This window comes from Tripterygium wilfordii, chromosome 14 (assembly GCF_013401445.1).
Source record: "Tripterygium wilfordii isolate XIE 37 chromosome 14, ASM1340144v1, whole genome shotgun sequence".
Lineage (NCBI taxonomy): Eukaryota > Viridiplantae > Streptophyta > Magnoliopsida > Celastrales > Celastraceae > Tripterygium > Tripterygium wilfordii.
Window position 1 is genome coordinate 390,429 of NC_052245.1, and position 12,233 is coordinate 402,661.

Below are 12,233 nucleotides of genomic sequence, written 5' to 3' on the forward strand. Positions count from 1 at the left end.
TATAAAGAAAATGGTGTGGAAGCAAAGTTGGTAAAAGATGACAAAGTGGGGTGAAATATTGAGTATAATTTTGCCTTATCATGGTAAAGGGTTTAATTTTATTTTTGTTGGGAAAGTCCCATTGTGTTCTTTCTTTTTATCAATTACTTCCCTAAGATTTCTAAAGTGTATTGAGTATGGCATCAAAATTGTCTTTGAGTGTAAGCTTTTGAACTCAACTTGTATTGGTAGTGAGATCATTAGACATATTTAGATCATAATAATAACTTAATAAGCTCAACTTGACAAAGAAAGATAAGGATAAAAAGGAAATGAATCCTTTTATCCACCAATTATCAGGATAGGGGGTTCCAATTCTTCCACAAAACTATGTTAAATCAAGAATTAAAAAATATTATTGAGTATTTTGGTGTTCATAACGTTAGAATAGTAGATTTTTGAATTCATAACCGAACCACATATGTTCGGATAACCAAACCGAAATAATCATATTTTTTAGACCGGAATTGGTTTTTGGTTTTTGAAGAAATGGAAAAGTATAAAAAAAAAATCTCAAATAGAATGAGAAAATAGTCCATGATAGACTCTAACCAATAAAGTTAGATAAAAATTCTTGATAATGATAATAAATATATTATCTCATCACAATTAAAGAAAAATAAATTTACAAGACCGAAAAGAATAATATGATCTAGAAAGGGAAAAAAAAAAAAACATGAAGATGTCTCTCCACTTTCACTTTAGCAATAATCAATCTTAATTTATATAAATTTTAAAATGATAAGGCCACCATGGGTTTCAACTAATCAATCTTAATTTATCATTTATGTAATGATTAGGTTTATTGATATTAATCAATCTTAATTTATAATTTATGTAATGATTAGGTTAATTGATATCTAAATTTATAATTCGTTATCAAGATATAATCAGAATTTTAATCTCAATATGTAATTTTTGTATATATATATATAATGTATATAATGTTTAGATATTTATATAATATAATATACCATATATAATATATATCATAATGTTTGGATATTTATATAATATATATTAATATTTTTTGGTTTTTTGATTATAACCATAACCGTAATTGAAAAAATATTCTAAATTTTACTAAAATCATAACTATATCCGAAAAAACCGAATCCCAAAATACGGTTACGGATTTGTTTTCGGCACGCACTCTTGCACGCCACTAACCGTATTTGTTTTCGGTTTACGAATCAATTGTGGACACCCCTACTCGCACGCACTCTTGCACGCCACTCCTTCGCCGTTCATGCTTTCCGTTAGCTTCAATTCCACCGGACAATCGAGATACAAGTCCACAAGACATCCCGTGGTTGTGCAATTACCGCCTCCCTGAGGTGTGATCAGCATTGGGAGATTTTATCCATCGACGAGGCTGACATCATAGAAGAGGAGCCCGTCTGTGCCGTTCAGAGTGAACTCAGCTAGTGTTGCGGGTGGAGCGGCACCGCCTCCTACGCATCCAATTATGGAGGAGCCGCAATCGCCGGTTAAGCAGGTGAATTTAAATGATTTAAAAACTCTATACTTGTTCATGTTCATAATATTCACATGATTTATAGCCATTTAACTTCAAACACCAAATTTAATCATAGCAATCAGCTTCATTTGTGGCCGCAAAAATTCCTACAAGGCCTTTGCAAAAATTTCTAATAGTCATGTGCTCATGGCTGGTCCCTTTCAAGATAGACCAGATCCCACCCTAACAAGAAGAAACATTACAAATCTATATGCATCCTGCGAGGAGGGGACTTTCCTGCATAAAAACAATTGCCAGTTTAGTCTCCTGAAATATGCTACTGATGGTAATTCCGCACTCTTTACTCCGACTTTTCTAATGGAAAAGGATCCTTACCTCGTCCATAACTTTATTGTCACAAAAAGATCTACAGAAATTCAAGACAAGAATAATGTATAGAAATCAAAGACCAAATTCAAGACAAGATATCAAAACAGAAACCTCTCTGCCCTCTCCACTGGACGAAGCACTCACCAACTAAGTTTCACAGCAATGTGTAAAGTAAAATTTTCCATCATCATCAGAACAATGACCCCATAAATGAAAACAATAAGCGATGGCCAGCACACGTCTAGTATCAAAATGGAGAAGCTCCAATATGGAATGTATGATTCAAGGCCTTCAATGTAACCATCTTCAAACAGAATGTACTCCAGTTATAAACATACCAGATATAATAGAATGTTCATACGCCAATTTCATGCATTTCTAATGTTCTTCTAGTTACTAGCATTTTCTAATGTTCTTCTAGTTACTAGCATTGTGCCTATACGATAGCAAACAGAGAAGTGACCAAGAAAAAAAGAAAAAAAAACAAAAAAACAGTGACAACATGCACCCAGTGCTTAGACAATAAGTTAAATAAGAGATCCAAGTCAAAGAAGAACAAGACAGACTGTATGAACAATGGTTATTTTTCATTCATAACAAGGACACCATCTGCATATTATTTGAGAACTCAGCAGTTATCACCAACAAAGCTCAAGAACAGTTAGCAATCCCATAACCAAGCATTCTTTGTACTGCTACTGTAGTCCTTTCCCCATTAAAATGCAACTCAATTCATATTAGGATAACCGATGCCCAGACCTTACAAACTTTCTGCACCAAAAAAACCCTTACAAACTAGCACCAGAACAAAGCCATCATCACTGAGCAATAGGTACCTAAAATTGTCTCAACCACACATCACAAGCACTATCTGGAATCAGCATATTAGATTATTGATACAGGGAATTTCCATCTAAGTTAAGAGGATCAAGTTATCTTCCAACGATAAGATATCAATACAGAGCCAAACCATCACAAAAATAATAACATCGGTCTGGAAAGTTTAGGTATAAATGAGAGACATCAAGTCACGCTAAAAGATAATAAGAGAGATCATTAGAAAATTATCCAAGTCACCAACAATTGGAAAAAGAAAATCTTTTATCAGAACCACCATCTTTGAGTGTCAAAACCGGAAAATTTTTCCTCGCTGGTGATTCCCCAAACTTAAAACAAAACAAATATAGATGCCATGCAAACAATTAGTATATCTCAACTGAAAAAGAAACCGAGATAATCAAAATATTATAGAAAAAAAGAGAAATATGTACTATTTACTCTTCTTTTCATGATCAGGCGGCAGTACACTCCCTTGCAAAATGCCCAGGCCTCCCGCAATTGTAACAACCACCGCCTCCGCCACCAGCCCCCCTGTCCCTCTCGAATCTCCCACCACCACCTCCAGTGTTCCTACACTCCCTTGCCAAGTGTCCATGCTCCCCACAGTTGTAACACCCACCACCGCCACCACTACTATTACCACCGCCACCGCTTATACTAACGCAATCCCTTGCCAAGTGTCCATGCTCCCCACAGTTGTAACACCCACCGCCACCACCACTAGTATTACCACCGCCACCGCTGATACTAACACAATCCCTCGCCATGTGCCCGTACCCCCCACAGTTATAACAACTCTTTCCCCCATCGTTGTTCCCCACAGTACAGTCTCTCGCAAAGTGACCCCTGTCACCGCAATTATAGCAACTACCACCTCCACCACCGCTATTACCACCACGGCCACAGTCCCTAGCCATGTGATTCGGATCGCCGCAGTTGTAACATCCGGCACCTCCGGCTCCACCACCGTAACCAGCACCATTGCTCCTTCTCTCGTTTCCTCTAAATCCGCCACCGCTGCGCCCTCCAGCGTTCTTCTTGATGGTGACGTCGATGGCCTGCGTTTTTCCCTCTGGCCCAAGCGAGATCTGGAACTCGACGAAATCACCCTCGAAGAGTTTGCGATAACCTTCAGCCTTGATGGATGAATGGTGAACGAAGAGATCTTCGCCGCCGTCGTCTGGTTTGATGAAGCCGAATCCCTTCGAATCGTTGAACCACTGAACAGTTCCTGCGGATCTCTCCTCCTGTTGCGCCATCGCCGATCTCGATCTCTTAAGATGAGAAGAAGCCTAGAGAGTAGAGACAACCCTAATGCGCGAAACCGCTTTGGTTTGGCTACATTTTTATAGGCTACGGCTTTCACGGTTGGTGGGTTGGGCCCACATTATTAAAGTCCATGGGCCACTGACATGGGCCCATTTTTCACATAACTAGGTGTCCAACTGTTTCAAGTCTGGTCCCATAACTAGGAGTAGGTGTTGCAATCAAACAGAAATCAAGGGAAACATATGGAGTAAATATTCATTATCATCACCGGAAGATACAGCTCATTTTAAAAGCTTCGTGACAGATTTGAAACGATTCATATTTGATAACCAAAATGGGTATTTACTGGAAACATGTGCATGAAATTGGTCTACAAATATAAATATGGCCCATGATCAAGAGGCCATAGATAATACAACTGCTTCTTTATTACCAAGAACAAAATTTTAAAGAAAATTACACCAGCATTAGCTATCTACACATTGGGAGTGGAAAACATGCTTGAAATAACAAAAATAAAGGAGGGTGGGGGGGGGGGGGTGATATTTTGTACAATGTAATCAAGCATTAGTAGACTTCCACATTCCATTGCTCTGTCTTCTTCAATTGCCTTTTGTATTCCACCCAATTGATGCCTGAAAAATTAAAAATACAATAAGAAAACCAATTTAGAAGCACAATTCATATAAAGTTTGGTTTAGTGTTTCAGATAGATTGATCCGCTCATTGGTCCTACCATCCCTTTCGGCCAATGACGCCATTATTTCATCAATTCCCTGCTCCATTCCTTTGAGCCCACACATATAGACAAAGGTGTTATCTTTCTTGAGCAACTCCCATAGTTCTTCAGCGTATTGAGCCATTCGGGTTTGAATGTACATCTTCTCTCCTTTTTCGTTCGTCTGTTCTCTGCTCACGGCAAAATCAAGCCTGAAGTTGTCAGGAGCCTTCTCCTTCATTTTCTCAAACTCCTGTTGCACACACAAGAAGCGTTAGTACAATTGATTTTGAGAACAAGCATTCCGATGGTGAGGAATTTTAGTCGGCTCACCTCTTTGTAAAGCAATGAACTACTTGTGGGAACCCCCAAGAAAAGCCAGGCCAAACCATTGAACTATATTGAATGGCAAAGATGAATCACTCAGTTGATAATAAGCAGTTGGGAAACAAAGAGTACTTACAAGAACATAGAGGTAGGAATTTTCTTTACTTTTCAGTATATGTCAGCATTCCAAGTAAACACACTTCGTATGTGAATAAAAAAAATCTCAAACGACTGCTATACCTTGTAATCTTCGTGCTTCTCAAAGAACATTTTCCACAAGAATGAGCGGAAAGGAGCAATACCGGTTCCAGTAGCAAGCTGCCATGACAAATGGTCAGAACTATACTGAAAAAGAACAATTGAAAGCTAGCATTGCGTATATGAGAGAATATGTTTGATTTTGTGCTTGCTTGAAAGCGCAAAGTGAATGATATAATACCATGACGACAGTGGCATTGGGATCTTTCGGCATAAGCATTTCCTTCCCAATTGGTCCCTGTAATCTTCACTTCGGAACCAGGTTTTAAGTCACCTGAATTAGAAAACAGTGAAGGAGCCATAAATTAATATGATGCGCAATGAAACGGTGATAAATTAATAGTTGATTCCTTACACAAGAAATTTGAGCAGACTCCTTTGACTAGTTCTCCTTGGTCATTGGTGTATACAAGGCGTTTCACGCAGAGGGAAACCTGTATGAAGATGAGCGTATTTACCATCAAATGAATAGCCTTCATCGATCGCTCCAAATGCAATAGCAGGGAAATTTGTACATCAAATCAAAGGTGAATCAAAGTGGACAAGGAGCTCACAGTTTTGGAGTCACCAAAATCACCAATGGCACTGCTGGCAATAGAGTACAATCTCAGCTTGTGAGGCTTCCCATTCTTGTCAATACCATCTGGAATGACTCCAATAGATTGCCCTTCTCTGTAAGGAACCTCCCCTAAGCCACCCAATCCACAAGTTAGCCTCAATTAATTTTGATCTTCAACTTAACCAGTCAACTATACATACCAATACTATTTTTATAAATTAGGGACTATGATTATATCTTCTCTTAGACAATTCAACAAACACTATCATTCTATACAGAATTTCTTCCCTCTTTTCCTTTCTTTTTCCCCAGACATTCTCAGCGTATCATATGTAAAGTATAAATGTTTGTACTAATGCGTTAAGCACTAGAATTGTGCAATTCTCCATATATATACATATATAAGAACGGAATTTTCATACCTTCAGTGCTGAAGACCATGTGCCAAGTTTCTCCAGGAGCATCATCACCAGTGATTTTGGTATTCAAAAGGCATCTACCAATGTAAGGATTCTTGGGCTTGAACTTGTTAACTATCAAACCTTCCTCCATCTTTTTAGACTCCTTCTCGACCTTAGCAGGAGCCTCGGTCGTGACCTGGGCTCTGACAATTGAACCCATTCTCCCACCAGAAGAGCCATCTCTGTAGTAAACAGCATTGAACTAAAGAAGGAAAACCCAGATCACAATCTCTTATAAACAATGAGAAAAAGGTATTTTCAGAAAATTTATATTTATTACCTTCTTGAAGGTGATTCGCTCTGGTGAGGTAATGGATGTTCTTGTGGGAAGAGAAGTGGACTTAGAGGATGGAAAGGAGACTGCAGCAGTTACTGCAGCAGCCATTGCTGTGATGATAGAAGAAGAAGAAGGAAGAAGAGAGGGAAAAGAAAAACAAGTGCCTTGGTGGGTTGTTTTGGAGAAGTGAGTGAGAGAGAAGAAAAGGGTGTGAACTGTGATCTTTTTGGATTCAAGTAAATTGGATTATGGATTGGGTGGAGGAGATTGTGAGACCAATGCAGTGGTTGATGAGAGGATAAGTCTAGAGAAGAATGTATGACACTAGCAAATCCTAAGGACCCTTTGGGGTCTTACAATTGACTTTTCCGTTCTTGGAACAAACAGGCTTGTATTTTATTTTTTTTTGTCTGGGCCAAATTTACTGTCCGTCTGTCTGTAGTCTACACTCTACAGTCTCCTTATGTTGGTGAGCTTGCGGGCAACTATCTAACAGAAAGCTCAATGGGCTCAATGGGGGTAAAGTTAGGCGGGCAAACCAATTTTCGGTAGGCTTGACCCCAATAGTATAATGGAAAGCTCAAAATTTTGGGCTAAAGTTAGGCCCGAAAAATAATTTTCGGTTTGTTTTGCTCATTTAATGATCGGTGGATCTATTTTTTTGTCCAATGTAAAAATTTTGTAGTATAATTTTTTTAAAAATTTCCGTGGTTGAAAAATATTTGTACTCCCTGGTTTTCGAAATTTAAAAAAAAAAATTCACACCACGGTTTATTCTCACAATCGAATAGAGTCTATCCTTGTAACCAAACACGATCCCTAACTTTCCCTTTCTCGTCTTAAAAATAGGATTAGTCCGGGCCTTGCGTTAGGTTCGAAAGGCATGGTTTTCATAAACATAATTAGAAGTAGTTCTTGTCAACTTGGGAATTGTATTGGGTCTCAATCATGGCAGATTGAAGGGTACATACAATAAAGATCAGCATGAAGTCTTTTTCTGTCTTTAAATGTGGGGGGGCAGTCCCTCATGCATGGTCCACAATCAGCACAAATCAGGAAGTTTGTTTGAAGACGTAATTATTCCATGGAGGCTAAGGATTCTCAGAAGAACCAAACCTCAGCATTTCTAGTTCACGTTTTTTTGGGATCCATTCACTTGAAAGGTATTTCCAATGATGGCTTATTGGCTAGTTGGATTTCCACTGAGAGCGATAACTTTGTGTTCACATATTGGGTTTTGATCCAACTTACGCGGTTGTCAGGTGAGAAATTTTAGTGTAAGCAGGTCTGACGGCCCAAATTTAGTTTCATATCAGATGTCTAATGGGCAAGCTTGGTCATAAAAAATTATTGGCTAGCTGTTCCAGCCCAGCTAACATTGTTACATGATGCCAAGGTAGAGCCTACATTGATATTCTATGGCCTTGCAATCAAACATACAAAACTGGAAAGGTATGGACACTGCCTTAAGCCTCATTGTGCATTGCAAGTACACCAAAAACACATAGTGCAACAGCAGGAGCAACTGAGCAAGGTTTGCTAAGTAACAGGAGAAAAACATACTGGAAATGGCATTTGAACATGATAGTACTAATGTTATATACACAATTTGTTAATGATAAATTAAATACACAAAAAAAGAAGAAGATTTGTAAAGTTTTCATCTTTTTTGTTTGCAAAACACACTAAATTGACACATTTGGTTGGGATCAACGGAATCCCCTTGAACCTCTAGACTGGTAAAGCTCCAACCTACTTTTGGCCTCTTCTAGCAATGACTCCACAGTTTCATTCTGTGTCAGGAAGGATTGCTTTGATGCCCATTCTAGTACTGCAAGCGCTTCAGCTTGCGCGAGCTCTTCGCTATCCGGGACATGTAACGCAATGTAGCCTAGGAGAATCAATGATGAAACTTGAAGAATTTGTTCTCCGAAGTAGACCAGTTGGATCAAATGCTTTGCTCCTCCAGCACTTATAATTGCCTTGGAGTGGTCAAGGTGGAGATAGTTATCTGTGCAGGCAAATTTGGTGAGTGAAATGCAAGCCTCCCTCGTAACCTCAGCTTCCCGCTCATCGAGAAGACTAACAAATGGCGAAATCATCCTTGTCTCGGTGGCCCGAAATGTTCGAGCTAAATTCCCAATAGCCTTCATGCAAGGGATTAGAAGGTCGGAATCAGCATTGGCGATGATTCTCAGCAATTGATCAACAACAGCTTTGCAAGCAGGAGCATTGGGCTTGAATGCAGCTCTTCTCAAATCAGCATCATGCTCTGCCACCGCTGTGATCTCCATCAATGCCATTGCAGAATTGTATTGGACATCTTCAGACCCTCTTTCTAATAAAACTGCAAAGCACAAGAGTGCTCTTGATTCAGTGATGCTGCGACAAATAGGCGAGTTTCGTTTGGCGAGTTGCCAAAGTGCCCTTGCTGCCATAGCTTTCATGTAGGCCTTGATAGTAGGATCTGATTCCCTCCCTTTAAGACTATGCCCAGAAAGTGAATGGCTTGGCTGATGATTTTGCTTCACGTTGTCCGCACCATTGTTCTTGATATTCTTGTTTTGGGTCGTACCATTGCCTTGTTGCACTGGTGGCTTAGGCACAGCCATCATTGCCATAGTACGTTTGACCACATCGTGCATCAGAGGCTTTGTCTGTTTCACATTAGGATGGGAAATCCTATGGTTCCAATCATCATGGACGACCCTTTTTTTGGCAGTATTAGCATTGCCATTACCATCAGCATCGGAAACGGAATTGGAATTGGAATTAGTACTTGCCATTACCACAGCATGATGGATGGAGGTAGCCTTGACAACGTTGTACTTGCTATGCTCCTGAACAGTCTCGAACGCAAGATGACCAACTAACAACCGAATTATGTTGTTCTGAGCAAAAAGATCTTGACATTTAGGATAATTAGCGACGAGCTCAGAGACAGCCCAGGCTACAACTGCCTGAACCTTCATAGGACCTTCTTTAAGTATTTTCGCAAACACTGAACAAACACCAGCATGTACCATGTGTTCGACGCTTTCCGGATCACGACCCAGAAATCCAATTGCCCTCGCAGCGTTCTCTTGACCTTCCGGTCTCCCTTCTTTCACCAATTTCAAAAGTGGTTGAACCCCTCCTTCTTCAATAATCAACTTTCCGTTTCGATCACCGTCCCTCGCGAGCGAAATCAGAGAAGCTGCAGCGTCAGATCGCGCATCAAGTGACCCTGTATGAAGTATGGCAACGTGTTCCCAAATTAGACACAAAATTGGCTCATTTTGAGCAATAGGAGGCATACCCAAGTACTCGTCGTCGCGATCCTCGGCGGGGGCCGATACTCGCAAGAGCCACGAAACATCGCCAATCGAATTCTCCAACTGAGATGACATCTTGCGAAACGCCGCAGCCGGGATTATAGTGAATACACGCTTCATAAGGCCATTGGCCCGGCACTTTAGGACAAGCGAGAGGGCCTTGTCGAGAACCTGTTCGGTGTCGTCGATGATCCGGCGCGTGGGCCGCTCGTATAGCTCGGAGCTGGCACGAGCCGCCTGTCGAAGCAGTGACGCCAGCTTCTCTGTCTTGGATTTGATTTCCGCACACTCCTGCTTAAACGAGCTGGAGGACTCATCCGCAGCTTTCACCACCTGGTCCGCGCATTGGATCGGCTTCGTCAACATTTGCTTCACTAAGTCCGCCATGGATCACACAGCAGACCAAACCAAAACCCACAAATCTTGTCTTAAACCCAAAGATCAAGCCTTTCTAACAACACACCCAAAATCACAGATCAAAAGGCCGCACAGAGAGAATTATAGATTCTGGACTTGATGGACGGAAGAAATGGAGGAAAAAGTCGATAGATGAGCTGGAAATATATGCGGATGCGTAGGAGTTCAGGTGGGTGTTTTGTTGGATAGTGAGATTTGTGTTTGTGTGCAGAATTTGGAAGAGTCGTTCGTGGAGGATGGCTTCTACAAGGTCGTCAAACGCGGCTTTCCTCTGCCTTGGGGGTGCCATGGCTTTTACTTTGACAGCTTCCGTCCTCTTCATAAATGAAAAGTCGCCGGTGACTGTAAATAAATAAACAAATAAATATATACCCTTGTAAAACATAAATGAACATGACAAACCCTAATTAGCAATCCTTTTAAAAAAGGGTTCAAAATAAAAGAAGAAAACATTTCTCTACTTTTTACTTTTTAGGTCTCAAATCATGTTAACCTGTTAGGTCTAAATAATTTTTAAAAAAATTGGGAATTGAATTAAGAGTTGACAATAATTCCATGGTGGTGCCAACCACGTAACAAGGTTGGTGGGATCATCAAATGATGGACTAGCTCCATCAATCGGTATACCATTTACTTGTCAAATGAAATTATAACCATAAATAATTACTTTTAAATAATTGTGGGCATGTGTTGCTCCTCGGATATTAGATTTGACAATAAACTTACACGTTGTTAAGGCAACGACCGAATCAATCCCGGTACCACATAAGACCTTAAAAACCAATAATAATTTGTTCTAGTGATGTTAGCTTCTTGCGTCATCTCTAAGTAATCTAGTATTTTTCATTTGTTGACTTTAATTATAATTATCCCATAGGCATTACTTGCAATCCATACTAAAGGCAGGAGACCTTATCCAACAACCAATCTGCTGCTGGTCCAGGTCCGGTGGCCAAGCTTCCGGAAAAATGGTTATTAGTTATAGAATTTGGCCTCACTTATATTTTGCATTTCCTTCTCACATTTTTAAGGGATGTGAAATTCGTAATAATAACATTGCAAAATAATCAAAATAAAACTCACAATTAGGTATTTAGAAAAAAGCTAAAAAAATACTTGTATTATTGAATTTATTGTCACAATTAAGAGAGAGAAAGAGCCAAATTAATCGCTTTACATTAAAAAGGTCACAACAAGGAAGGATGGAATAAAAGACAAAATTAGGGTTACTATTTATGAATTGTGACGTACGTCTAGAATATTAGGGTATTGGAGCATGTTATGTATTAGAAGATTATGTTACTCTCTTTCGTTCGGCTTATCAATCACAAAAGAATCGATAGCCAAGGCTATATAAACATGAGCATGTGATGGAGGGCAGCGTGATGAATAAATGCCCTACTTGAATTTGTTAATTCGAATCATGAATGCTAAGATTAAGACTTCCAACACCTTGTTAATTCAAACGAATGTCAAAAATTGAGGGAAAAAAAGAAGGATAACTAGCTCGTCTCTTTAATATTATTTCAAAATCAAAAGTCAAAACTAGGGATTGCCCTCCCAAGGGGTTACCAACCTTAAATAATATGAATGTAAAAACCCTAAAATAATGTGAAAGGAAAAAGAATAATAAAATCGATGCATATGACAAAAATAAAACAAAAGACCAAAATAACATTAAGATGTCATTTTGAAATACGCACCATTTCAAGTTAGCCGTGCGATTTACACTGTTAATTACGATTGTCTTAATAATCGAATTATATCATAATTTCCACCCTCAGACCATATTTCTCCAAAAATGTGTTGGCCATCCCATCCACATCAAACATGTGCTTAATTTGGGTTCATTGACACTGAATATATCTATATATATATGCAATTAATGTATGTTGGTGTGTACAT

At 39.3% G+C, this 12,233-nt stretch overlaps 3 protein-coding genes across 5 annotated transcripts; all 3 read right to left on the minus strand.

Annotated features, from left to right (window-relative positions):
• Window positions 1–2,916: 2,916 nt before the first annotated feature.
• LOC120015368 (cold shock protein 1-like) lies at window positions 2,917–4,054 on the minus strand. The gene has a single exon (XM_038867771.1). The coding sequence runs from the start codon at window positions 3,985–3,987 to the stop codon at window positions 3,181–3,183; it is 807 nt and encodes a 268-aa protein (XP_038723699.1). The 5' UTR covers window positions 3,988–4,054; the 3' UTR covers window positions 2,917–3,180.
• Window positions 4,055–4,380: 326 nt separating this feature from the next.
• LOC120015366 (ferredoxin--NADP reductase, leaf isozyme, chloroplastic) lies at window positions 4,381–6,858 on the minus strand. The gene is given in 10 exon segments (XM_038867769.1): window positions 4,381–4,632; window positions 4,734–4,968; window positions 5,049–5,111; window positions 5,283–5,360; window positions 5,482–5,538; window positions 5,540–5,574; window positions 5,656–5,734; window positions 5,855–5,988; window positions 6,282–6,522; window positions 6,601–6,858. Coding segments are annotated over 10 exon segments (1,095 nt in total). The 5' UTR covers window positions 6,706–6,858; the 3' UTR covers window positions 4,381–4,564.
• A 1,288-nt stretch (window positions 6,859–8,146) lies between these two features.
• Window positions 8,147–10,700, minus strand: LOC120015266. 3 transcript variants are annotated; one of them, XM_038867613.1, is made up of 2 exons: window positions 9,896–10,700; window positions 8,147–9,793 (listed from the first exon to the last, which is right to left on the minus strand). In XM_038867613.1, exons 1-2 carry the CDS (start codon window positions 10,296–10,298, stop codon window positions 8,307–8,309), a joined length of 1,890 nt encoding a protein of 629 aa, XP_038723541.1. In that variant the 5' UTR covers window positions 10,299–10,700; the 3' UTR covers window positions 8,147–8,306. The 3 variants fall into 3 exon arrangements, with proteins under 3 accessions (XP_038723541.1, XP_038723540.1, XP_038723539.1); XM_038867612.1 differs by having other exon boundaries at window positions 8,147–9,823; XM_038867611.1 differs by having other exon boundaries at window positions 8,147–10,699.
• Window positions 10,701–12,233: the final 1,533 nt, after the last annotated feature.

Coding starts and splice junctions, on each gene's coding strand:
- LOC120015368 (XM_038867771.1), bottom strand. CDS start 3,987: ATGGCGCAACAGGAGGAGAGATCCGCAGGAACTGTTCAGTGGTTCAAC.
- LOC120015266 (XM_038867611.1), bottom strand. CDS start 10,298: ATGGCGGACTTAGTGAAGCAAATGTTGACGAAGCCGATCCAATGCGCG.